We start from the raw sequence: 25911 nt of genomic DNA, 5'->3' as shown, positions 1-25911 counted from the left end.
AAACAAGTGTCTTCCTGAACAAACATGTGCAAAAGTCCGTAGGTGGGAGCTGCAGAGCTAGCGAAACGGAAGCAAAACAGGTACGGGCGACGCATTTTTAACTTGGCGCGAGCGACGATGCTTCTCCAGGAGAGCAGGCCTGGCCTTTACTATACGGTCCCTACTGCTCCCCGGGAAAATCAGGGATGTTATTTTGAAGGTAAAGTGCCGTAAGGCGCGAGGTAGGTCTGATCCGGCATGACTGACTCAGCACTAGTGCCGCAGGTGCGAGAGAGTCTGCCCGAAGTACCTTTAACACACCGATCACCAAACAGGGCGTCAGTGCCCACTGCTTCACCTGGTTTACCGCACCGCAAGCCAGTGTCGGAGCGTAAACTATGCCGCAATGCCGGCATGCCCAAGGACAAATGCCTACAACACGAGCAAAGAAACTTCTGCTCCGTAGTACTTAGCAAAGTCAAATATTCAAAGAAAAAGTCTCCAGATTTTCTCTCTCGCACCCGCTCTTACTCGCGCCTGCGCACAAACGTCGGGCACCTCCGGAAATGCCGCGCTTCGCTGTACTTACTAGCAATTGTAACGTCGCCGCCCGGGCCGCTGTATTTTGAAAGTCTTCTGCGACGGGGACACTGTCCACGCGCGCTGTGTTTTCCCGGCTTAGTTCACGTTAATGCGAGACGCAGCCGGAAGACTCTTCAGTCTCTGCTGCTGCCGCGCTTCCTCACTCCAGCGTTTCGACAGCGAGTTTCTGAGGTCATCGAGTGAGGTTGTGCCCATGTTCATTGATTGATTGATTGATTGATTGATTGATTGATTGATTGATTGATTGATTGATTGATTGATTGATTGATTGTTGGTTTATCACAATACAAGTGATGGAAGGTGAACGGAAAAGCCATTCAAGCACGGGTTGAGGGAGTCCTTCGCCCCCATACTGGCAAAGACAGCAGTGGAGGCAAACGCATTTTGTTTACATCGCCGTACACTTTGCCAAGAACATCATATTAAACACAACATTGTCATACATTTTGACGAAACCTTAAAATTAAACATATCACTAGTTACGGCCTTATACAGAGCGTCATGCATTAGCACACATCACTTCACATCAGCATCAAACACCAGCACAACACTTATCACAACCACGTGCGCATTCTAATAGTGGAATTTAACAATATAATTGCATACAAATCAAATGCAGCTCTCGAAGTCCTATTTTAGGCTAGAAAGAAGGCGTGCAAGGCAAATACTTTTACTTCGTGAATATCTATTTCTGTATTATTATAGTTGTTTACTAAACGCGGTAGTTTGTTGTAAAGTATTTGCCGACCATAGCCACTGCGACAACACGGAACATTCCATATTTCTAATATTCTTGTGTTATATGGCAGTTCCTTCGGATTGAGATTTACTAATCCCATGAAGAAAGAATTATGACGGTCATACCTTACGCGATATTCACAGAACAATTTGTACTCATATGTGTCTTGTGCCTTAATTATTCTACAATTTTTAAATAGCTGCGCAGTAAAATTCAGAATTGGCATATTCTCAACTATTCTCAACACTCTTTTTTTTTTCATTACTAATGGTCGCGAGAGGACCGATTGTGTAGTATTATTTCAGACCGAATGACAGTAGTTTAGATACGAAGCAAACAGGGCCCTAGAGATCAACAATTTTGCTGACTTTGGAATTCACTAGGAGTTTTCGTTCAGAAGTACCGTTATCGCACCTAACTTTCGTAATATCGCATTTACATGCTCACCCCACTGCAGTGATTCTGAAGAATGCACACCTAGTACTCCAATAGAGCTAACTAGTTCTAGCTCTAAGCTGCGAAAAGGGAGGTTACTTATTACAGAAGTATGCCTACGTGTAGAATGAAAAATCACAGCCGTTTATTTTTGCATTTATCGTGAATTGGTTATTAGCTGTCTACGTGCTTAATTCCTCAAAAACGGCATTACCCTTGTTAAAAAGCTCGGTATCTTATGACGGCGAAACAAATATGCTGGTGTCGTTAGCTTAAATTATAAATTTTAACTTCTGACGATATATGTACTATGTCATTTATGTATAAATTAAAGATCGAAAGCCCCAGAATGATGGCCTGTGATACTCCTGAGATCATTTGCTTTCTGTCGGATACTGTTTCATTCATCGATACAAACTGACGTCTTTCTGAAAGATAACTTTTGAGTACTATCAGGAGAAGCCCACGGATGCCATAGTGATTTAACTTGTTAAATAAAATTTCAAATGTCAAATGTAATCAAACGCTTGCTTAAGATGAACAAATATTCCAAGAACAATTTTTTATCAAATTTCTCCAATATATATATTATTCCTGGTTGAGAAGAGCGAGCTCTGTCGATAAACTTTTTTTTATAAATCCTACTAACATTTCGTTATCAAGTACTTGTTACAGAAAGAATATAGTCAATTATAGATTATTCTCTCGAAACCTTTAGAAAACACGCAATATCGACGTGAGTCTATAATTCGAGACACCCGCCACGGTTGCTCAGTGGCTATGGGGTTGGGCTACTGAGCACGAGGTCACGGGATCGAATCCCGGCCGCGGCGGCCGCTTTTCGATGGGGACGAAATGCGAAAATACGCATTTGCTTAGATTTAGGTGCACGTTAAAGAACCCCAGGTGGTCGAAATTTCCGGAGTCCTCCACTACGGCGTGCCTCATAATCAGAAAGTGGCTTTGGCACGTAAAACCCCATAACTGACTCAATTGAAATAATTCGACGCGCCTTTTTTGTCTCCTTTCTTATGTAAAGCCACTGCACGAGCTACTTGTATTTTGGATGGAAAAACACCCGTAGAAGTACATAAGTTAAATATATCTGTCAGCACAGGAGAAATTTAATTAGTTACGGATTTGGCTGGCCTTACTTGCTGTTTTTTGAGGCCTAAGACAGCACAAACTTCATGTTCTACTGTTTCTTCTAAAAAGAGTGTGTTTACATTATCAGGATATAGTATTCTTTAGGATGCCCGTGGCCCAGCGTCAAAATCTCGCTACATAAAATAGTCGTTAAACATGTTGACCATAAGATAGACTGTTCCCCCACCATGTAAGATTACCGTCGGCGGTTCCTTTCTGTCACTCCGTCCCATTAGTAAATTCAGCTTGTTCCATAATATGCCTGTTCGTTTAGAACAGGAATAAAATAGATGAAAGTAATACATTTCCTTCGATTTTTAAGTTCCTCATCCAAAGCATTTCGAAACCACTTAAATGCAGTGAGGTCTACTTCTTTACGTGTACGCATAAACTACTTCAATAAACCATCTTTTTTGTCAATCTTGCGCAAAAGCTCGCGCGTCATCCATGGCTTCCGACAGCCTTTCACCCTTTCCAGACATTTGTAAATGAAGTGTTTTTGTACACTGCCGAGAAGCAACTTAAAAAGCATCATAAGCCACATTTGCATCTCTATAATGCAAAATATTGACCCAACACACGTGACTGATGTCCAAATAGGCAGCATCCAGGGCCGTTTGCGGGACACACTGGAAACCAGAAGCAACATCAGTGTCCGCTCTAGGACTGTTGGTTTTAATGCTGGTCTATTGGCAATGGTCATATTGGCCTATGGTCGTCCATAGGGTACGAAAGCACTCCTGTTGTAGCCAAGGACTTATAATAACTTGTTTTAAACGAATCAGTAAAATTCTGCGAGCACATGGTAATTCTTGTAGGAATATTTACAATGTTTCCACAGTTATGGCATGAAAGCAGATTTTCGAACTTAATTTTTTTCACATTTTCACAATTCACGACTATATTGCAGTCTCCACCAATGACAACATACTACTGATTTTCATTCGCAAATGTAAGTGATTTAAGAAAACAAGAAAAGCCCGTATGTTGCCATCGGGAGGACGATAACAGGAAACAGTGACGACATCGCTTAAAAGAACACACGCTGCTTCATAATCGGCAGTTACGCAAGAAAACTCGTCAACTAGAACTGATTTAAAATAACTATTTACTAAGAAAGAGACGCCTCCACTTCGTCGGGTTAGTCTGCGCACGAAGAATACTTTCATGTCGTGAATGGGAAAAACATCCAAGTCATTTGATTGCCAGGTTTTTGTGAAAATAATAATGTCAAAACAGTGGTTCATCCTCTTACAAAGGCATTCAACTTCCGTCACCTTATTTCTAATGGACTGCACAGTTAAATTAAAGCACCGAAGAAAGCCACTCTGCTTGTCATCAATTTCTCGGACTAATTTAGTGAATGTAATACAACCTAAGGAATCCATTGCAAGTCGTGTAATACGTTAGACAAGCAGGTACGCTCACAAAACAGAAAATCAATCACTAGGGCAGACAAATCATCCTCGCACCTGATGACTGCAGCTGGTTCCCCGTTTTTTCTTCGCACAAGGACCTTTCCGTTCGAGAGCCATGCATAACCATACCCAACCCTTGTAGCTCTTGCTGTCGCAAGAAGAATCCCTTGCACGCTTTGTCATGTTCTCTATTATATAGAGGTGCCTTCCTCTTCTCTAGCCAGATGTTACTCGTGTCCTGGTGCACAAATCGAACGATCACGCCCCGTATCCTGCCTGACTTGGATGTCATCCTATGAAGGGAGGAAATGTCTGCACGAACAAGTCTACCGACACCCAAATAAAAAAAAAATAAATTAAATTACGGGGTTTTACGTGCCAAAACCACTTTCAGATTACGAGGCACGCGGTAGTGGAGGACTCCGGAAATTTCGACCACCTGTGGTTCTTTAACGTGCACTTAAATCTAAGTACGCGGCTGTTTTCGCATTTCGCCCCCATCGGAATGCGGATGCCGTGTCCGGGATTCGGTCCCGCGACCTCGTGCTCAGCAGCCTAATAGATACTGAGCAACCACAGCGGGTGATACCCAACTTTGTAGCGACATCACTGAACAGCTGGAAGGTGATCCTCCTCTTCCTCAGGTACTCCGTGAACTTCAATATTCAAGCGCCTACTGCACCATTCAAGGTCGTCAACGTCAAGTTGCAGCTGATCAAGACTTCTAGCATTACAAGCTTTCTAAACTTTATCATCTCGTCCATGAATGTTTTTATCTTAGCTCTCGTGCTTGTTTAGGCACTCCTGAATGTTATCAAAATAAACAAAGAGTAATTGAGCTACACTCTCCACATGTCCGACTTTTTCGGTCAAAGGGGGAGCGAGGTTATCTTCTTGTTCATGTCTACTATCATCAGTTTCATGTCGGCATCTCCCAACAGATGTACAGTCGATGCATTTCCCGTTGTGCCACCCAACCTTCAAGCCTCACACTTACAGTTTTTCTTAGTATCGCGTTTGGCCGCAAATGTTTCTTCAGTCACGCGCGAACAGACCGCGCCATCAAAGCTAAATGCACACGCGCTGCATGTAATAACATTCTTGTCATCAATCATTCAATACAGCTCGGAAAGTGCAACTCTTAGGCATGCTTACAACTCAATGCATTAGTAAAGCAACACAACGGGTGGAAGCGGCGACAGTAAAAGAAGCAAAAATAAAGCAAAAAGCGCGCTTACACTACAAGGGATTTATCAACCTGTGCTGTACAAGAATAATAGCCAGGCGTGCTGCCTGCACTGTAGCCGTTGCCGAAAAATGCCTCTGCTTGTGCGGGCGTGACACAATGCTTGTTAATTTAGTTAGCATGCCTACGTTTACAAGTTCGTACGACCGATAAAAACTACTATCCTTCCTTCGTATAGTTGTCCACTAATTTGCTATTGCAATCATTGCTTCAGCTTTCGGGTGAAACTGCTCTTTTTTTTTTTTTTTTTTTTGCGTGTTAAATTCACTTTCACTTTGACTGTGGATCGGTGGAGCCATGTCGACGCTTACCTTACTGCGTTCACGTGTACCATTTTCACACTTGGGATTCCTTTCATGTGGGGTATCAATATACTTATAGCTCAGTCAATGCTATACTGTGCGAGTAATGCTCAACTGTTCATATATAGGGTGTCCCCCCTAACGTTAGCCAAGCTGTTTGACGAAAAAAGAAATAAAAAAAGCGCGGTGCAAGCTGGCATTTATCACCTATAACGTTCGATCTTAGACTTCCGACAACCGAACACCGCAGGTAATATATAATTGTATCTTGCAGCGTGTTCTTCCTATATTTTTCTTTTCGTTCGACAGTTTTGCTAACTCAGCCGGGACACATGGCATGCAACAGAAATGCACCACCGTCTTGCGATGTAAGTTCAATTACGAAAAGAGAAAATCGGTGTGAAGCGTTGCTTGGAACGTTGCTGATTTAGTTAGTTGTTTGGTTATCGATTGATTAATTTATTAATTCACTAAATAATATACTCATAATATCGGATTGATTATGTTTGATATCATTACCGATTGATTGATTGATTGATTGATTGATTGATTGATTGATTGATTGATTGATTGATTGATTGATTGATTGATTGATTTTGACTTTAATGCCTGAAAGCAACACAAGGGCTGAAGCGCCATAGTTTGAGTTTCGAATTATTTCAACTTCGAAATAATTTTGCCTACTTGTGGTTGCCTAAACACAGTGCTCGGAACGCGAGCGGTTTCGTATTCCACCCCCATCTGAATGCGGCCTTTGCGGACGGGAATCGAGCTTGCTACCTCTTGCTAAACAGGAGAACGCTATGGCCGCATACCAACGCGTTGATTTGGTGCCATAGTGCCGCTTTGGTGCCGTGGTGTGCACATGGAAAGTGTGGTCAGAGTCAGAAGTGAATCATATTGCGCGGAAAGCTCACTTTCAGTGTTGTTTGACTACGTAGTCTCTCCAAAAGTACAGAGTAGTTATACTATCGTTTTTTACTTTTGCACATCCTTTCACAGGTACATACATTTTGTGTATAACCGTTCAATTACCCCCCCCCCCCTGCAGTGGCTACTGAGCGAATGCACGTACGCTGATAAATAAATAAATAAAATCTCTTTTTTTCTTCATCCTTAAGGGCGCTAGAGATCCCATGACTACGACTCTTCAGGGTTTACATGAATCTTGGTGGGATAAATGAAGTGTTCTTTTATGGTGACTTTTTTTCCAAGTACTTGATCACAGCTGCTACGGACGACAAGAAAACAGCATGAAACAAATTTGATAAGTTGTCACTGTCGAACTCTTGAATCAAATATCTTAGTGAGAAGCCAGGTAGTGGCAACCAACGTTTTTTTTAACTATGGCTTTTATTCTCACTGCATGTCTAGTTAGAGGTCGCTGTAGTGCACAATATTTTTACATCCTTAAGTGTAGGTGCCTAAGGCCTATTGGAGAAACAAGCACCCTTAAGTTACATGATTCTTTTACTGTGTATACCGCAGTCTCACATGCTATACCACGTCGTAATTTGATATTCTTTAAGCGGAGCTTCCAGGTTTAGGAGAAATTGGTCCTTTTTCTTAGTATTTTCTTTTTCTTTCCTTTATTTTTTTTTTTGGGGGGGGGGTTGCTCAAATGCCGCGCTCTGTAAACATTTCACACCGATAGCACTTCCCACGTGTCTTCGACGAAGATCCACAGTGCTATACCGCTCGTCCTTTGAAAGCCACGCGAAAACCAAGCCGATTTTATTGCCCGAGCGCACGCCTTGAGCTGCCGGCTCTATTTGGAAATCACGCCGAACATATTCAAGTCGCAATTACAGCCCGATCGTCGCCCAGCGGCAAATGGATCTCGCGTCGCCCAGGGATTGCGCGACGCTGACGTCCGCGAAACACAAGAAGTAAGCCGCGCGACTATTCACGCGGCACTTCTTTTGTGTTTCGCAGGCTTTGTTTCAGCCTTGGAAGAAACTTTTATGCAGGACGTGTCAAACAACAGAAAGCTGGACCGGTAATTTTTTTACGATGACCTACAATTATCTTATTGACAATTTTGCTCTTATGGTTATATTTGTAAATTAATCAATAATAACTAATAATGTAATTAGGTGAATTACACAAAAGACAGTGTGGCTTGCTCCAAGCAACGGCAAACAACATTGCCTCGGTTCTGTCCAGCTACGTGGCACTCGCATATTTTAATGTTATGGCGCGAGTTACGTGGTACGCCCTGCATAGTCAAACATATTGCAGGCTGCCGGTCAGGAATTGGCTGTTAGTGCACTATGCGTTCCACAGCACTTTTATTCGTCGGCTGATTTCCTTCTCCTGATATCGGCACCCCGGGACTACTTGAACAGGATAAACGCACAGCATCACAGGTTGGAGAGGTTGATGGCCAATCATCAGCCCTCGTTCCCTCAACAGGGTTTGGAGCGTTGCTCTATATTACGGCGTGTTAGCCGAAACTAGCATCGGCCTCTACAGCGGCTGCTCGGGCGAGCGCTCCGCTACTGCGCTTGCGTACCCGTGCCAGAACCACGCACTTCCTTGATCTCGAGACCAGTCGCGAACTCTTCGAGTAAAGTAATCTTACGTTGGGGGGAATTACGGTGCGTCCGTTGCGCATAACATGTTCGTCCGACAGGTGCGCTTCCACGACAGTCTGTGCCACAGTAATTGAGCCTCGTGCACTGCCACACTATCCAAGCCCTCCGAATACTGAGACGCTGATTCGTGGAGGCAATATTGTTCGCGCACTATCTCATACTTCTCTAACTGCTGGCGCTCTTTGGCCACCACAGGTCCTTGCGCCAATAAACATCAGTCATCATCATCATCATCATCATCATCATCATCAGTTCTCTAACTGTTTCGATTTGTGGGCCCGCTTTCTTCGCCTTTGCCTGTTCACAACGTTCGTTGTAATTACCACCTGGTCTCATTAGCATCCAATCGCTCAATCAGGTACACTACTCTGAGAGTGCTCAATGTTAGCGCGAAATGATACCGTACCAGATAAACGCTCTGAACTACCCTCTCTCACATTTTTTTCTTTTCTCTTTCTTTTTCGTGAATGTGGGTAACTCTTTCATCAAAGACCCAAGAGAATGCGAGAAAAGCTGAAACTAACACTTTATCCCAGGCAGAACAAATTGAGAAAGTGCTTACATAACCAAACCATGTGCACATGACGATGCTCCGCCTTCCTACTTCTTTACCTACAATCGCGTTACCTGAAGCAGCGTACTTTCCTGCGCAAGGCACGTAAGGCAAATAGCACGCAAACCGTATTCTGCGCTCCAAGTCCGTCGAGCGCGTGGTAGCGAGCGGCCCGTGGCGTCTCGCGCCTTCTCCCTTCCCCTCTCTCTTCTCCCCAACCCTGGCCTGGCTCCAGGTGGAAAGGAACCCGCGGACTGCCCGCGGCCCAAGGTGGTAGCGGTAGGTGGGCGCGATATTTTAGAACACAGCTGCCGCGCGCGCTCCAGAGTCCCTGCCGCTGCCCTCGCCTTCCCAGCGCACCTCCTCGCCGCTGCCACAACCCGGTGCAGCCGAGCTCTAGCGCTGCGCGAGGAACGGCGAGGGACGCACCTCTGCAGAGCAGCCTTCTCCTCCGTGGCGCGCGGATCGCGCAGCGCCGCGCAGTAGGAGACACCTGACGTTCGTTCGACAACAGTGCGTGTGACGTACTGAGCGACGATCGCAGGGATCAGCCGGGAGCTTGCGCACGCCGCGAGTCCTTCAGAGTGTTCGACCTGTGTTGCGACCGACAGTCTCGATTGTCTCTTCGACCGGGATTGTGTGTTTGTTCGTGAGACCGTGCAGGCTGTCGCGATAGCGAGCGCGTCCCCATGTCACCCGCGGCAGTGCGTGCTTCGACGCGCCACGAATGCGTCGGTGGGACGGAAGTGACTGAAGACGTGGATTCCTAAAGCGTTTCTCCCAGCCCTTGTGCCAGGAACTGTGACCGAAGGGCCCCTTTCGTCCTTGCTGCCGGACCCACTCGCCGTGCGTCATGTCGTCGGTGAGGCGACGTGCCCGGACCCCGATCGGGAGTCCGGCGTACTACGGCAGCTCCGCCTTTTCCGCCTCATCGTCGCCGTTTGACGTCCCCCCTCGGTCCAGGTCCGCTCTACACCAGAGCTCTTTGGACCTCAGCAAAGCCCGCAACCCCTCACTGTCGCGTAGGCTTAGGGACAGCAGCTGGGGCTCCTCGGAATGCTTGTTCAGACCCAGTTCGTCGGCGTTGGCCTCGACGGCCAACTACGTCCTGTCCAGCCTGGGCGCCGATTTCCAGCGCTGCCGCTCTCCCGCCCGGGGCTTCACGCCACCGCCGTCGCTACGGCGGTTGGGGCGTGAGTCCAGCCCGTCTCCCGTGTCCAACTATTACAAGTCTACGTACGCGTCGTCCTGGTACGACGAATACAGGCCCATCCTTCGCGAACGACCCGCCCTCAAGGACTGTCAGCGACCGGCGAGAGGATCAAAGGAGAGGCGCGAGTCTATGGGTATCATTACCAGACACCGGCACGTTGTCAAGTTCAGGGAGGACCCAACTTTGCATGAGTCCAGCCCGGTTGTGTCCCGAACGAGGCAAGATGGCTCTGGTCATAGCACGCGGTCCGTCGACTCTGGGATTGGCAGCTTCAAGGACGGCCAGTCGGTCCAGTCACCGGTCGATCTCGAAGACATGTTGGGCGTCGACGCACCGCCGGTTGTTCTCGAAGAGCTGAGACGCGACTTGCTACCTGTGACACCCGGAGGCAAGGGGGCCGAAGGGAAGCACAGTAACGCTACTCCGACCACACCCCAGAATGACCGCACCGACGACAGCATTGGCAGAAGACGGAGGATGCGGAACCGAACAGTTTCGGAAGAATTACTTAGCTCTGCTACTTCAAGTGTACCTCAAGAAAGTGAAAAGTTATCACCCTCAAACCACCGCTCGCGTGACACTGCGCCTCAATCTAACGGTGTTGCAACCGACGGACCCGCACAAAAGCCCGTAGTTGACGGCGAAACAACACCTACGATCGAACTTCCGAAAGTGAGCGAGATATACGAGACTGTGGTTGTGAAACTGAAGAAGCCGAAGGGAAAAGGTGCACCCGGTGACGTCAGTCCTGTACCTGATAACGTCGAGAGTGTTGTACACTGCCTTCCTACGCCAAATGGACACTGCGTTGACGCCAGTGAACAGTCAGTAGAAGGAAGGACACGCGAAATATCTCCGGCCGTAGTTACCGTAGAGCTTCCTCCAAAGAAAAATGAGAATGCTGCTCAGGAGGCCACCAACGAAAATAAAGCCCCGACTTCTACTGCTGCTAATGCATCCCCGGTTGTGAAAAAGGTGCCGAAGACTGGCAAGATCGCTTCTTCTCTAGCTCAGTTAAAAACAGGTCGAAAACCTGAACAAGATCAAGGTAAAACGCAAAAAGATGCCAGGACTGGACCGCCCAGTCCACAGCCCAAATCTAGTCAGCCGTCGACTCCAGAGCCTCGAGACAAGCCCAAGCTAGTCAACAAAACGGCGCAAGCCGCACTGAAACTGAGCAATCAGGATCAAGCAAAACATAAAATGGAAGACACGAAGCCACCAAGTAGCGCAAATGCAACAGTTTCACAGTCACGCACTTCCAAGCTTGAAACGCACACGGCGCTACAATCCAAAGAGCAGGCATCTAAGGATGCCTCGACATGTCAGAAGTCAGACAAGAAACCTCCATTCCAAACGCAGCCACAAGAAAAGCCGGAACCGAAATCGGCCATCGTGGACAAACTTCGCACTGTTGACACTTCAAAGGCGATGCCTAAGGATGCTGTTGCGCCACCGGTAGGGCTGCCGAAAGTCGTCCCTACGAAACCGGACGCTACCGACAAAGCAACAGCTGTCGCAGACACAACTATCAAGAAGCCCGCTCTAGGGATGCTTGAACTGCGCAAGAAAGAGCCACAAGGAAGGCTCGCATTCAAATCCAAAGAGCCTCAAGGAATGCTCGAGCTCAAGAAGCGACAGCCAATCCCAATGGGCGCTCCCCCAGAGTCCGCGGTTGCTGCGAAAACTCAAGAGACTGGGCCGCCACCCAAACCACCTCACGAGCCTGCGCCTACTGCTACGCTTCCGCCCAAGAAAGATGCACCGGTTGCGGTGACGGACAAGGCTCCACCAACCGGATCGAGACCTGCCGTTCCCACTTCGCTTCCGCAGAAGAAGCGTACCTCCGCGCTTCTTGAGAAACCTTCGCCGACGTCGGACAAAGCGCAGCCAACAACTCCACCCCCGCGTGCTGGTTCAGCTGAGGCCAAGACGGATAAGCGCCTCAAAAAGATCAGGCGAAGCAAGGACTCGGAATCGAGCGGTCATTCCGTACCTGCGAGCCCGTCACTTTCGACCGCGCCTTCCCCGCTTGCTTCACCGCAGGTCGAAGCTGCGCCCGCCCCGTGTGTCGGTACACCGCCGACGACACCCGACACGGGTGAGCCGCCGAGCAAAGCTCCGCGTAAAGTGAAGAAGGTCAAGAAGGCGTCCAAGATTAAGATCGCTGGCCTCGCGAGCAGCTCCAGCAGCACTAGCAGCGGCGGCAGCGTGGGTGGTAAGCGAGGCGCGAAGCAGGCGTCGCAGGAACTAGAATCGCCAGCCGTCCCTAACGCCGAAGCAGTCGCGAGCGTGCGGACTCCTCCAGCGTCTCCCAGCGTTCCTCCAACCACCACCGCTGAAGCGGTGATCGAACCCAAAGCATCGGTTGCTGAACCGTCGCTTCCGGCGGGCGTTCAACCGGAGCATGCGGAGCACAAACAGCGAGACGACGAGGCCATCGCTGACGCGACATGCGGTGAGTTCGGCGGCCCTGTTTTGTTGTTGGCGTCGCCCTTCTCGTGCCCTGGTTCTTTTCTTCAAGGCCGCGGGCAGTCCGAAAATATTGCCCGCCGCGTTGTTGACGCGGTCATCGGCTGCACGCGCCGCGGGTCCGACGGGCAGTCGCCAGCAGCCGCGTCCTGCTGAGTTCATTTTCTTTTGTCTTTTTTTTTTGGAGATCTTATATCTCTAGTGGAATCCTGAACACACTGAGTTTCTGCAGTGTTTACTTGTCAATTTCGGTTCTTGGAAGTGAGTATGGTTCACAATGTTGGGGAAATATTTTGTTACGTGTTGCAATCCTGAGCAGGCGAGTCGTGGTTCTCAAGCTTACTGCAAGGCTCAGTCTAACTACGCCGCCGTGACGCTACGAGCCATTTCACTAAATTTTCCTGCTTATAAAGAATGTTAACAGCTGTCTGACTTTCTGACGCTGCGGTTGCTATTCCTAACTACCGTAGATTGATCTGCAGAATTGGCAGGGGGTGTGCATAGAGAAAGAGAGAACGAGATGAAAAGTAAGGGCAGGGAGAGGGGGTTAACCAGATGTCAGTCTCCGGTTTGCTACCCTACACTGGGGATGAGAGATAGGGGTTAGAAAGATGACAGAGAGGAAAGCGCTAAAGAAAACACACACACAGAGAAACACACACACAAGGCGTTCCAGTTAGAGATGTTCACAAAGGCCGGTAGATCGCAAAAAGCGCAGTAGCGCTTGCACGGCCTTCTTCTGTTGCGTTAGGTTCTTTCAATGCTGCAGAATTCTTTTTTTCCAATAGCGGTTGGTCGTCCAGCTGGTCAAGTTTGTGGGGAAGGCATTCCCTCTGTGGACTGTACTACGGGCAGGTGCACAAAATATGTTCAATAGATGGCCGCAGTGGTCATAGGTTGTGGTGTCGACCATCCCTATGCGGAACGCATAGGCTTTCGTAATGGCAACATCCATCCACAGCCGATACAAAAGCGTGGCGCCTCCACGGCGAGGCTTTGTTGGGCCTCGAAGACTTCATGTGGGATCAAGGGAGTACAGTCGAGAATTTCTTAAATGTGGCTCATTCCATTGCGACGTGGTGCACTGCCGAGCAAGCATGCGGAGCTTCGGTGCTGCGTCAGTTCTAGAAAGTGGAATTGATACGTGGTGGTGCTCATTATGGGCTGAACAGGCAGCTTGAACAGTTCATTGCCGATAATCCCGCAGTGACTTGGAAGCCATTGGGAAGTTATTTTATGGCCTGCATCACCTATATGGTGCAACGTTTATGTAATCTGAAATATTAGCTGTTCGTGCAGTCCGTGTCGTAAAGGTGACAGTAGAGACTGCAGTGCCACCATTGAATCGCAGAAAATTGTCCACTTGTGTGGCGGTTCTTTACCGATGTAATGAAGTGCAGTAAAGAGCGCGGCGAGCTCTGCTGCCGCCGATATTGTCGCGTGAGTCGTCTTAAATTTGATTGTTGTAACTTTCGCTGGTATCACGATTGCTGCCGCGGAGCTGTTTGGCAGGACAGATCCGTCAGTGTAGATATGCGTAGAGTCACGGTAGTTCTCGTACAAAAGTAGTCACGTGAGCTGTTTAAGGGCTGGTGATGATAGATCAGCTTTTTTCGTAATATCAGGTATTGTGAGGTTGATTTTTGGCTGAGCGGGGATTTCCTTACATGTTCAAATGTATTTTGGCATGGCACCATAAATGTTTCTGTTGATGATAACAGGTCAACACAGTCGTATTTCTAGGAGATCTGGCAACCTATCTGCGCTCATGAAAACTAGAATTACAGATTACTGATAGCTCAGCTGTGTACATATATATCTACGATGCTCTGGCACATCATTGATTGTGATGCCTAGTGTCATAGCGTTCGTAATTTCATAGTTGAATGTATATCCTCAGAATGCCGCTTCAGTGACCTGACGTAGTTATCAACTCGGGCGTAGAAGAGCCGCTAGTCCTACCGTTAGAACATAAAGTTCACATGGGTTTGATTAACTTTTCGACAATTGAACGTCTGAAAGAAAATCATGGTGTGGAGACTTGCAGATTATTTAAAACAAAGTAATCTGCTTCAATGCCCGCAATTTGCCGAAATTAAGTTTTTCATTACACGAAATTCGAGCAGGAAATTGAGTTAGAACTTGATTTGAGTTCTACCGGAAAGATCGCAGAACGGCTGCAGCTTAAATTTGATGTTTAGATTGTTCAATATGCTATCGGAAGCGTTGTCAATGGATATGTCACCGAGTCCCACTGTTGCTTTAGCTGGCGGCTTCAAATGATGCTTGAGCAACGATATTAGATTTAGTAAATCTTTTCTTCGTATCTGAATAGTTTCTTCTGTCAGACTTCATTTTCAAACGATAAAACCACTGCAGGTGCGTGAAAAAGCTAACGCAGGCATCAAAGTGACAGAGAAGGACAAAAGGGTTTTATCAACAAAAAGCAAATAAATTAGTCAGTCCCTATGGTGGGTCCGAGGAGTGCCTGGTTTAAGCCTATTGTTTTGCTTTCGAGCAGGTGTAACAGCAAGCTGTCGTAGATGGGCTTCTCGTTGGAGGTGGGAAAGTGTCTGTGTTGAATTTATTCAGCAATTTAATACTCCAAATGACCTACCAGCTCAGCAAGGGAGATATATGTCGCAGCGAGGATAAGCCAGGAGAGAGAGACAAAGAGAGAAACAGGCATGGAGGAATCGGCAGGTTGGTTAGCCATACTTTCTCCATTTTACTACCCTACCCTAAGGGAGGGAGAGCGAAACATAGAGAACACGTCTGGCTCATTCCCACGCATGAAGTAAGGTGTTGTGTACTTACGGTTGGGTACTCACTTCACTTACTGCTGAAGAGCTCGTGCCATTTTCTAGCCTGATGAGCGGTGCAGGCCAGGCTCCCAAGGCATTTGCTTCTGCAAGAGGGCGATCGTCCAGTCTATTAAAAGCACACTCGAGAGTCTGGCGTTGTTCGTAGAAGCGGCAACAGTGGTACAGGAGACGATTGATGCCATATGCATATCGACACCATAGGGCCCGTGGGTCATTCCAAAGGGGATCGAGCATGAGATACAAAAAGGCGCGAACGAGTGCTAGTTCACCGGCACTAGCACCGCCAGATTTTCCATTCGAAGGTCAAGGCTCCCGTTCCCGACTTCCTGTCTCGGTGTTGAGTCACACAGGATCCCAACAAACAACAGCGATCACTCTGACTGTCGCTTTTGGAGCGGTGCTCCCGAGCATGCGAGCTTTAGTTTGCAGGCTGTTGACACCGCTGGATCGTCTTTGTTTTGAGACACTGGTCTGCACAGCAGACAACCTGTCAGGAGGGCCTTCAAGGCGTGACGTGCGAGCAGTGTGACGTACTTTCCGCGAATATGTTTTTCTCGATCTAAAAATACGTTCGGAAGAAAGCCCGCGAAGGCGCTCCAAGAAGACACGCTGTGGAAAACAGCAATCACTTCGTTACTATCCGGGCGTTTATCCCATGAGTGTAGCGTTTTCATATACCTGTCACTCACCGGAGCATTTTCTCCCCCGTTTCTTTTTTCTTGTGTTTTTCAGTCAGTGCTTCGCTACATGTCTTTGATGATGCGCACAAAGTGGTTAGCGATCTTTCTCGTTGTGGCCTACGTAAATGTATTCTACATTTTCACTTAGAAAATGACAAAAAGAGTCAAAGAAAAGCAGACTGAGCAGCTGTATAAAAATGAATTGTTTCAATTTTGAATTTGCATTACTTTTCATTCCAAGCTTCACTAGTGTTCCGAGTGCCGCTCTGCCAAAGTTATCAATGCCATCGGTCGGTCGTGGATGGTTCATCATAAGAAATCAATACGTTCTAGCTAAAGGAATCGCTACGTTATACCGGCCCCGCGAGGTTTAAATCCACGGTTTGTACCATGACCCATATTCACACAAACAATGTTTTTTTTTTTTTTGCTACGAATGTCCAGTATAAAAAAAAAAATCATAGTCAATCGCGATATTGGACTGTTATTCAAGACGACAGCCAGCTAATGAAAAACACCACTCGCGAACGAAAGGATCTGTGATTTCGGTCTTAGCTTGGTCGTACAAGCTTGGCAGGATTAACGGAAACTACCATATTTATTTGTACTGCTTGTGCATCTCATCTTTTATCCTTTGAAGCGTGTGAAGGGATATCATATACCTTTGTACGCCTACAACTGCGGACTTCGAGGCACTTATTCACTAAACTTCTCTGAAGTATGTGTCATCCTCGTTTGGCCATCGCTGCAACGATCGGCCCGCAATTGCTCTCACGAAACGCAGGCACCATCAACGCCGCCCTACCAACAAACTCTCTCGCGTAAGATAATTTTTTTCGTCATTCCTGTTGAACCCTTCACAATATCTATATTATTTTTCGCTTTTATTGCGATAGCAATTATTGGTACACTCACGGAGCATTCCTGTCGTCGGTGCCGCAGTCATCGACTGTCGCGTTGTCATCAATAGCGCATGCGCGGCTCGAGCACTGAATTTTAGAGGGTCTCCAGAGACTGGGAGTGCGTGCGACTACAAAAAACGGGAGAGCGCTAAATCGGCTCGGTGCCGGAGCAAGGACTGCGTTCTGCCATCATCAGCTGGCCTGGGCGTTGTAGGCCCACATACAATAAAGCACGCTCTTGCTCAGGTGTGGTGTGTGTGCACTGGTCTGCGCGGAATATGCGGTAAACGTCAAACAAACGATATCAATATTTAACTGGCCGCTGACTAACGCCGACGGTTTTCGGCCGGTGTCATCTCGAGCACCGCCGTGTTGCGACGTCTGCAACGCAACTGGGGCCGTATTCGGACACGATCCACTTCGGCGATAGTTCGCCGTCAGGCGCGCGCTGATTGGATCTTTCAGCGAAATCAGATGAGCTTCGTCATCCGATTTTGCTCAACCACCCAATCAGCGCGCGCATGACGGCGAACTATCGCCGACGTGGATTGTGTAAGAATGCGTCACCTGGCGGCGCTCCTCGCAGCACCAGCGTTGTGAGACGCATGGTCGGGCGCTGTTTCTTCTGGCCAGAATGCAGTTACACTGCGTGCTGCCTTGCGCCAACATCTCGTATCGGCATACAGTTGGATGACCACCCAAGGAAAGCGAGTACAACGTTAAACCTCGCTATCGCTGTCAATTCTTCGCCCTTCAAGCGAAGATACTAACTACTGTTTCCTTTTTTTTTAATGCGTAACGATTCGTGACATACCACCGTGTTAAAATACGTACGACAGCGTACACTACGGGCCTGTTCAGGCAGAAGAGCGGAGCCCATTCAGCAGGACGATACGCAAAATGCTCCTTCGCTAAATTCGAGCCAATCCTGATTTAGGACTTATTAATACGTAGAGAAGGCGAATAGACAATGGAAGAGATCACTTGCGAGTGAAAGGTTTCGCGAACTCGGGCCCAGATTATGCAAGGTCAGAAAATTTCAAAGGCGTTGCACGAATGGTCGCCCGTGGGTGAGCATAAAGCGCCACTTCCGATGCGTCTTCGGCGGGGTTAGAACCTCAATAGTCGTTTAGTTTGTCCGCTTGCAGTGTGCGGATTAACGCGTTATCGTAGGCATAAGCGTGAGCGGCTGAGTTGGTGGCGTCACCTAGTGTCGCAGAGGTCGACGAAACAAGAGAGCTATTATTGCAGTAACCGAATATATTCCACTTCGCTGCTAGTGTACATATTCAGCGGCGGTGTAATCGCGAGAACGTTGCCTTTTTAAATGTGTTCTTTTTGTTTTTTTCTTACAAGAACACCCATGGAACACGAGAACGTGTTACAAGGCATTGCGGTTAGACGAAACGTCACAAGATGTCGCCACCACCGTCCGGTAACCGGTATTACGCAATAGCCAGTACGTAAACCGGTATACCGGACAGGCTAAAAATCTTTTGCTTCTAGTGACTAGGCGTGGACTCTGGACAGCGCCAGGCGTCATTGAGAAGCCAAGAGCGACACCTATTGTGGGCATTGTACAAATCGGTTATATTGTTGAATTTGCCATTTTGCCAGTGCTCACACAGCTGCTACGGTCTCCCTGATTGGCTCAAAACGCAAACATGGCGCAATTTGACAACGTGCCCGACTTCAACAAATCTTTAGAGCAGCAGCACCTCCAGTAAAGCTCGTTTGGTGCAGAAGTGCGTCAATACCGTAGACTTTCGTACTAAAATTACTCGAAGCAACTCTTGAGCGGCAATAGTTCAGCTATACTATGCGAACGATGGTTAGTGCGTCAATATGTCTGATCTTCCAGTTGCCTTATTCTAACGTTCTTGTAGTTGATTCGTCGCCACCTGCTCAAACAACATCCAGACCAGCACGTCGCAAATAGAACGTTCCCGCCCCGTGTCCGCGGTCGAGCCTTGCTTCGTCGCGCTAGAGCACAACTACTCAAGCTTAGGGTTCGGCTGTGTGAACGTGTGTGAACGTTTATACCGACAAGGACGTGTGGACTGTCCACCATGCACGTCTTGCGGTTGCTGCGAGACACTTCACCACCTGATATTGGAGCGTCCCGCTTTTATTGTGCAGCATACGTCGCTAGTGAAGGAATATATCATCTCCCTGAGCTGCGGTGTACGACACTCGACGGATGTTTGCACCGCAGTGGTTCTGCGTCTCAGTGCGATCAGGCTAATCACACTCTTCTTACTTTTCTAGAAGCAACTAACTTAGGTTTACGTTTGTAGTTTATTTCTGCCTTCAAATGACAAGACCTCCGGCACTATTTCTTCTATTTTAGCATTCTCTCGTAGCATGCCTTTACGGTGCGTGACCTGCAGTGTGTGTTCTGCTTTTTTCTTTGAGATTTTTCATCTTGCTCTTACTTTCCTGTTTCTTCCTCTCCTTCCTATCTTCCATTTCTATGTTTCTCTCTCCTCCTTTCTGGAGAGCATAGGGAGGCGTTGTGCCCCTTCCGCTGGCAGTTGCCAGCCTTCTCCTGGCTTGCCCTTTCCTGTCAAGTGTATATATGTTTTCAAAACAAATAATGAGGTGTTTTTTCTACTAAGCCACACCCAGCCGCATTGGCCTAAATTTTGAAGCAAACCTATTTTTCTAAACGCAGTACCTACGCTATAAGAGTCTGTGCGCATGCCTGCTTACTGCGGATTGTTGCGTTTGTAAAGCAGTATTTTGTGCAAAATGACGAATCTGTAAACTCGCAAAGTCATTTGAAGCCGGAAGGACAAAGTTCAGGCAAATTCATGAGTTCAACATAATTCACAAGCTAGCTGAGCCGTCACAGTTGTACCAACCCTAGGCTGCTAGAAGTTCCCTCTAGTAGTTCTGTAAGGAACTCTATGAACCGTGCCAGATAACAGCACCGGCGCTCGAAGCAAACGAATAGCGATAAATATGGCAAGAGTCCCTGGCGTCCCCTAGTCGAGGAGAAATCGGCGAGGAAACGCTCCGGCTTTACGAAAACTGGTGTCGTGACGGTGACGGGATGGGTGTCCGCTGTTTGAATCAGTCCTAGCAGTCGTTCATTTGTCTCGGGAAACAGCGCACATTGTTTAGACTTGCACCGTCACGCTGGCAGCTTAGATGACAAGAAAGTCACGATCACCGACGTTATGGAATAACGTTTTAACTGATGGCGTTACCGGGAACGACGTTCAACTTCTTCCGTTCACAGCTCGCTTGAAGGCATTGCGTTACCTGCAAGCTGTCAGGGTAACCCAGGATGATTTATCACCTTTGGCGCCCTTTAAAGTCTAAATGAAGCGAAAAAGAAGGGGATTGTAACACAGGTACATTTTTATAGCAGTTTAAATATTTGTCTTTCAATGAAAACCAACATAATCACCTTAATAAGATATTAATAAGGATGATGCTGGTCTTGTCTGAATAATAAAATACACTAAATATTAGAAGTTGTACAATGTGGCAACAAGCAGCAACACATACGCCATAAGGCTGAAAAGCCTTATGTCGTCGTTTCTTCTAATGCTACTATTTATTTTGTTATTATTGTGTCTATTGAGCGAAATAGAGTAACCATTACCATTATAGAGTGTCTACGTTTCTTTTTTTAATATTTTTACTTTATTTAAAAGAACATCCCATCCAAATTATCAGTATATTCTACATTTGCCGTTCGGCGTGAGGTTCAGCGTGCGACACTAAAAACAAGTGTCGCAGCTCACCATCCTCACGAATACCGCTGCCCACCATGCGTAAGACAGATTGCAGATCAGCCTTAAGTAGCCGTTGTTTTTAAGAAAAGTGCAAAACGCCAAGTATGCCTTCCTCCATAGCATCCTGTTATCGCTATTTTTTTCCCTTTCAACCCGACTTCTTGGCAAATACGCGCGTCGCGAAAACTCTAACAGCAACAAAAGAACATGCACGCACGACCTGCACCGTTCATGCATTGCCTCAAATGCGCGGATACAGCGCAATCTCACCAAAAAAAAAATATCGTCATGGTGATCCACTCAAACGAGCGCTTTAGCAGTTGGCCATAGACATGATCGATGGCCACTCTACGAGCAGTAAGCCGGCAAAGAGAGGCCCACAACTCGCGGGCGTTCTTTCTTCTTTTTTTTTTCTTTGGCAACCGCGCGTGCGTGGTGAAAGCGTGCACAGCACGCGGTTCAGGAACTCGGCGACTTCGACGTTACGCGGAGGACTTCACGGCACCGCTTACGTAACGCGCGCAGTGCGTCGCCCGCGCGGAAACTAAAAACCGGCCGATGTGGTCGTCGTCCTGTCCGCACCACGGTGCACCGAGTCGCGGCTCGCCGGTCCGCACCGCGCGCTCCTTTGAGCGCGCCAACCGTTGGCTTCAGCCGGGCGAGCGACAGCGGAGACAGACATGCCTCGGCTGCTTGGAACGTCACCAAGAAGCGTGCTTGCATGAGAGGGCGCGAACGCCATTTTTTACGCATTCTTCGCCTCCCCCATCGCGCGCACCGCTCCTTCACCGAGACGAGTAGCTGGGGAAGCCGGGCAGAATAGAGTGGCAGAGGGAGAATCTTTCCAGCGAACGCCAACCAGTTCCTCGCTAGAGTGACGCGAACCCTGCACCAAGCGCCATTTTGGGGTACCAAGGACGCAGCACGCAGGAAATCCTCGCTAAAGAGGCGTTGCGTTGCTGCTCAGCATATTGACGTAATTAATGAAAGGCGCTGTGCCGCGTTATTTCGCTTCGCTTGCGGAATGACTCCGCTGCAGCGTGAAAAGGAGAGAGTGGAGAACATTTGCGAGTAACGCTGATGGTGGCGCTATTTCGCAGCGTGGCGACGCGCCCTGTTTTCTTTAGTTTGCTTCACGCGAAAGGGAAGAGCAGATGCTGCAATAAAATGCGCAGTAATTTGACGAAGTGACCGCCCCTCGATAAGCAGAAACGAACAGCTGACCCAATCTGGCGTGTTTTATTTATGTGTTTATTTCTTTTGTTTATTACTAGCTTCAGAACCTGAATGCAATACTAAATGTAGCGATGTAGGGCTGATATTTGTTCTCCCAAGCTGATATAACATAACAAGTGCTACATGAATGCCATCTCATTTCTTTGAGCCGCGCTTCGCGCGAATTAGGTATGGCATCTGGATCGCTTTGTAAAATAGCAGTATCATTACCGTTGAGTTGTTAATTTTCCGAAATACAATATATAGCTTGTGAATAACTACACATGATCAGAAACAAAATGTTGAAGGTTGTTATATTTCAAGACAAGTAGGTGACGTAAAAGGTGACCCCGTCATACTCCAGAGTGGACACACTATGTAGAAGTCAGTTTTCATTTCTCGCAACAAGTTGAGACGCTAAGAAAGGAAGTACTCGAGCCAGGTAAAGAGATGAGAATTCATATTTAGATAATTTAGCTTGGAGCCAGATGGTTTCTCACCCACATTATGAAATACTTTGGAGTAGCCAACAAAATTCTAACCAGACAAAGTGCAGCTGTATAAAACTAAGTTAGTGACTGAAAGAAAACAATTGACGTACGAGAGATATCTTTTGTGTAATACCGCATTCAGCAAAAGAAAGCATGGGAGTTTCCATAGAAAGAAAGAATTCTACAACTGTGGCAACAAAGTGTGTTCAAGCACTTAACATGGAATGATAGTTAGCTCTTTCAGAGTTACTGACGTACCGGTACGTTTCCATGTTTCTGCCCCGTCATGTTCCTCTTGACACTCCTTTTGTCAGATAAAAATGGGAGGACCACACTGAGAGAGAACTTGACATTATTCGTGTCATGTTTCCATTTATGCACAACCAAAAATGAGCCGTTGTGTTTGTTTTATATTATCCGTGAAAAAAACCTGATGTCCGCCATACAGATGGTTAATACCATACTTGTAAATTGAATAACCTTCCTGGTCTATAGTGTACAGGAATGTGATAGGTATAGATCGATTCCTAAAGACTTTTCAGAACGTTAGGAAGTGGTACAAAACGTGCTTCTTAAATGTCTTCGTTAATTAGGTAGGCAACAGGCGGTTTGCGATCAATCGCCATTCTGCCGTGCATTCGGTAAAAGAGCTATTTGGACAGTACAAGGCAACTGTTGCGACCGAAAGATTGTAACTCTGCAGCTAAACCTAGTTACGTTATCTCAAGATGTATTGAGGGCGATACAGTGCGAACACTGCTTCACTTCAAATAGAGATTAGGGGTGCGTTTAAAAACATTCGTCTCCCTCAGAAGCAAGCATTAAAATTACGCATGCGAAGATAACGGGCCTGAATTTCAGCATCACGGATGGTACGGCTACAGAGGCGCCGACGCCGGATGATGTCCACGCAGAAAATTATTTCTTATTACGTCCTCGATGGTTAAACCACCTCTGGTTTATAATTGCCGAAATCCAACAGCTCTGGCGGAAACTAAGTAGTCGCGTACTTGTTGGCGTAAACAAATGTTGACAGTTCACCGAAATCTGGCAAGAGGTGTTATTTGTCCAACTGCAAATGTGACTACTGTCAGTTCAACCGCAGCGCCATTGTATGGCCATTATGAGTGTATGCGTGACACTGGCATCTGACACTGGCAATCCAGGCAGCTATTTCGCTAAGATTTATATTTGTTAATACAGTCTGTCGTTGGCATGTTGCCTCAGTTAACACCAATATCACGAGTGACCAGCCCAAGCTCTGACCGCAAGTTGCATGTCCTGGCAGACGCGTTACTCATGGTGCAATTCACACATACTGGCGGAGGAGTTCCAGCTTATCGCTCAAATTCCGACAACTTTCATAGCCTACCCTATTCTCCAATTGCTCCTAACTTCCCGCGAAAGCAGGGATGATCACTACGTGGCAACTGCCGAACTTTTATAAACTGACGCCTTATCCCGTTAATAGGGTTGATAGCTGGACGAATGATACGGATGCATTGGCGCAAATTGCACGACAAGATGGGCACAAGGTAAGAAAGGGAACATTGGGGCTCACACCCGCGAGAGAACACCGACACTCTGGCTGTACACACATGACTTTCTTCATTCGCTTTTTTTTCCCCAAGAAACTCGGTTGAGTGCCTGCGCTTTTCGGTTTCCTTTCTTACCTTGTGTCCCGTCTTTTCACTCCAGTCTTTTCAATTATTTTTTATCAATGCATCCTTATCGCGTTCATGCAAGAATAACCTCCCGTTGCAAACCTCAGTCGCTTGACCGTACGAAGCGTGTTGCGCGGCCATTCGGAAGCACGCCATTCGCGCTTTCACCGTCAACAAATTTCGATACGGCGCCCGAATCACCAGGCGCATGCGCTCAGGCGGGAAAGAACACCTCGTCAGCGTCACGACTCCGGAGACGGCTTGGCCATCTTTTCTGACACACAGCACAGCAAACTATACGCGGACGCACTATTTATTTATTTATTTAGTACCCACAGTGCCCATGGGAGAATTACGGGGGGGGGGGGGGAGCGAGAGGTAGGGGTACAGAAGAAAAACAAGCATATAATTGCAGGTCTGCATTAAATTCGCGTAAATCAAAAACAGGTTATTATAGGCCGACACAAGAGCACACAGCCGCGTTGTATGCAGCCACGTCGGACACACGCACGTTGCAGATTTCAAATGTCAAAAAAAAGTACAGAAAGCGCAATGATGACAAAGATCCTTGATGAAAAGGCAAAGAACGAAGCGATGAAATAAATTGCAACAAAACGCGGCAGTGAAGATACAGTACAACAAGGCAAAAAAGAAGCACTAAAAGGAAAGACTCTAACTTGCATCTGGGATCCTGTATAGGTCATGCTGATTTTTAGACATTCCCGCGATATTTAGCCAGCCTTGGTGATCAAAAGATTGTATCGCTTTTAATGCAGAAAGGAACTTGTTAGAACAAGAAATTCCTACAACCGAGGAAGGCAGTCGGTTCCACTCACTGATGGTACTTGGAAAAAGGCCGATGTATTGTATTGGTATCCTCTTCTCTTCTCTTTTTTCTCCTAAACTCCTTCCCCTGTCTTGGGTAGCAAACCGGACGTGCGTCTGGTTGACCTTCCTACCTTTCCTTGCTTCCCTTTCATTCTCCTCCTCCTCCTCCTCCTCTTATCTTTTGATCATGATCTTTGCCTGCTGATGGGTAGTGAGGCTTGTTTATGTATACGTCACGGGGAATTCAAATATGAGAATGATATATGCTGTGTAAAAGCTTCAGTCGAAATGACGCTCTTTGATGTTGCAGAGATTACCATTTTAACATCGCCTTAGATTTTGGTGCAGTAATCTTCCTGTCGTACACATGTATATCAAGTACGTATCTTACCGCCATGGACGGAACTTTTTCTGGTCTTTGTCAGTTACTGTTGAAGAGTCCCACGCACAGCACGCGTACTCCAGCGCAGATCTTACGCACGATTTATATAGTAACTCCCGGCTTCGTATTTGAAACGCACATGTACTTCGTCGTAAAAATCCCAAGCTCCGACAAGCTTTGCCTACGGTATAATCCGCATGCCGATTCCGTGATAAAGAGGGGCAAAAGTGAGGGCCTACGTATTTATAGTAAGATACAATTTTTACCGGAGAGCAGTTTATCGTGTGGTCAAATTTTCCAGGATTTTATTTTCCTGCAGAATCTCACGCATACCGCTTTCTTAAGAACAAGTTTCATTTCCCATCGCTCACACTACACCTCTATGGCATATAAGTCGTTTTCAATTACGAAGCAATCATTTTCAGAGGTCCTTTTACGGTATATTATAGAGTCATCTGCAAATAGCCTAGCATGC

At 47.1% G+C, this 25911-nt stretch overlaps 1 protein-coding gene and 1 long non-coding RNA gene across 8 annotated transcripts in view; one reads left to right on the top strand and one right to left on the bottom strand.

Moving 5' to 3' along the window:
- Positions 1 to 9161, bottom strand: part of LOC142592607 (uncharacterized) — a 38913-nt gene extending 29752 nt beyond the window's left edge. The window contains exon 1 of the long non-coding RNA XR_012830739.1: positions 9028 to 9161. This is a non-coding gene — a long non-coding RNA (uncharacterized LOC142592607). The remainder of the gene's footprint in view (positions 1 to 9027) is intronic.
- LOC142592606 (putative protein kinase C delta type homolog) overlaps positions 1 to 25911 on the top strand; it is a 556922-nt gene that overhangs the window by 410303 nt on the left and 120708 nt on the right. The window contains exon 1 of one of the 7 annotated variants that reach the window (XR_012830738.1): positions 9412 to 12689. The exons of 4 other annotated variants lie outside the window; for them this stretch is intronic. Coding sequence is in view for 2 of the 3 variants with exons in the window: in XM_075704143.1 (XP_075560258.1) it covers positions 9872 to 12689 (2818 nt within the window). In the remaining variant the exon portion in view is untranslated. Of the gene's footprint in view, positions 1 to 9411; positions 12690 to 25911 lie in introns of those variants that run through there. 2 more of the 7 variants (XM_075704143.1, XM_075704144.1) reach the window with 2 other exon arrangements.

The sequence above is a fragment of the Dermacentor variabilis genome, chromosome 9 (genome assembly GCF_050947875.1).
Source record: "Dermacentor variabilis isolate Ectoservices chromosome 9, ASM5094787v1, whole genome shotgun sequence".
Taxonomy (NCBI): Eukaryota; Metazoa; Arthropoda; class Arachnida; order Ixodida; family Ixodidae; genus Dermacentor; species Dermacentor variabilis.
The sequence above is the reverse complement of the archived record's forward strand: the minus strand, read 5'-3'. Positions and strand labels throughout refer to the sequence as shown.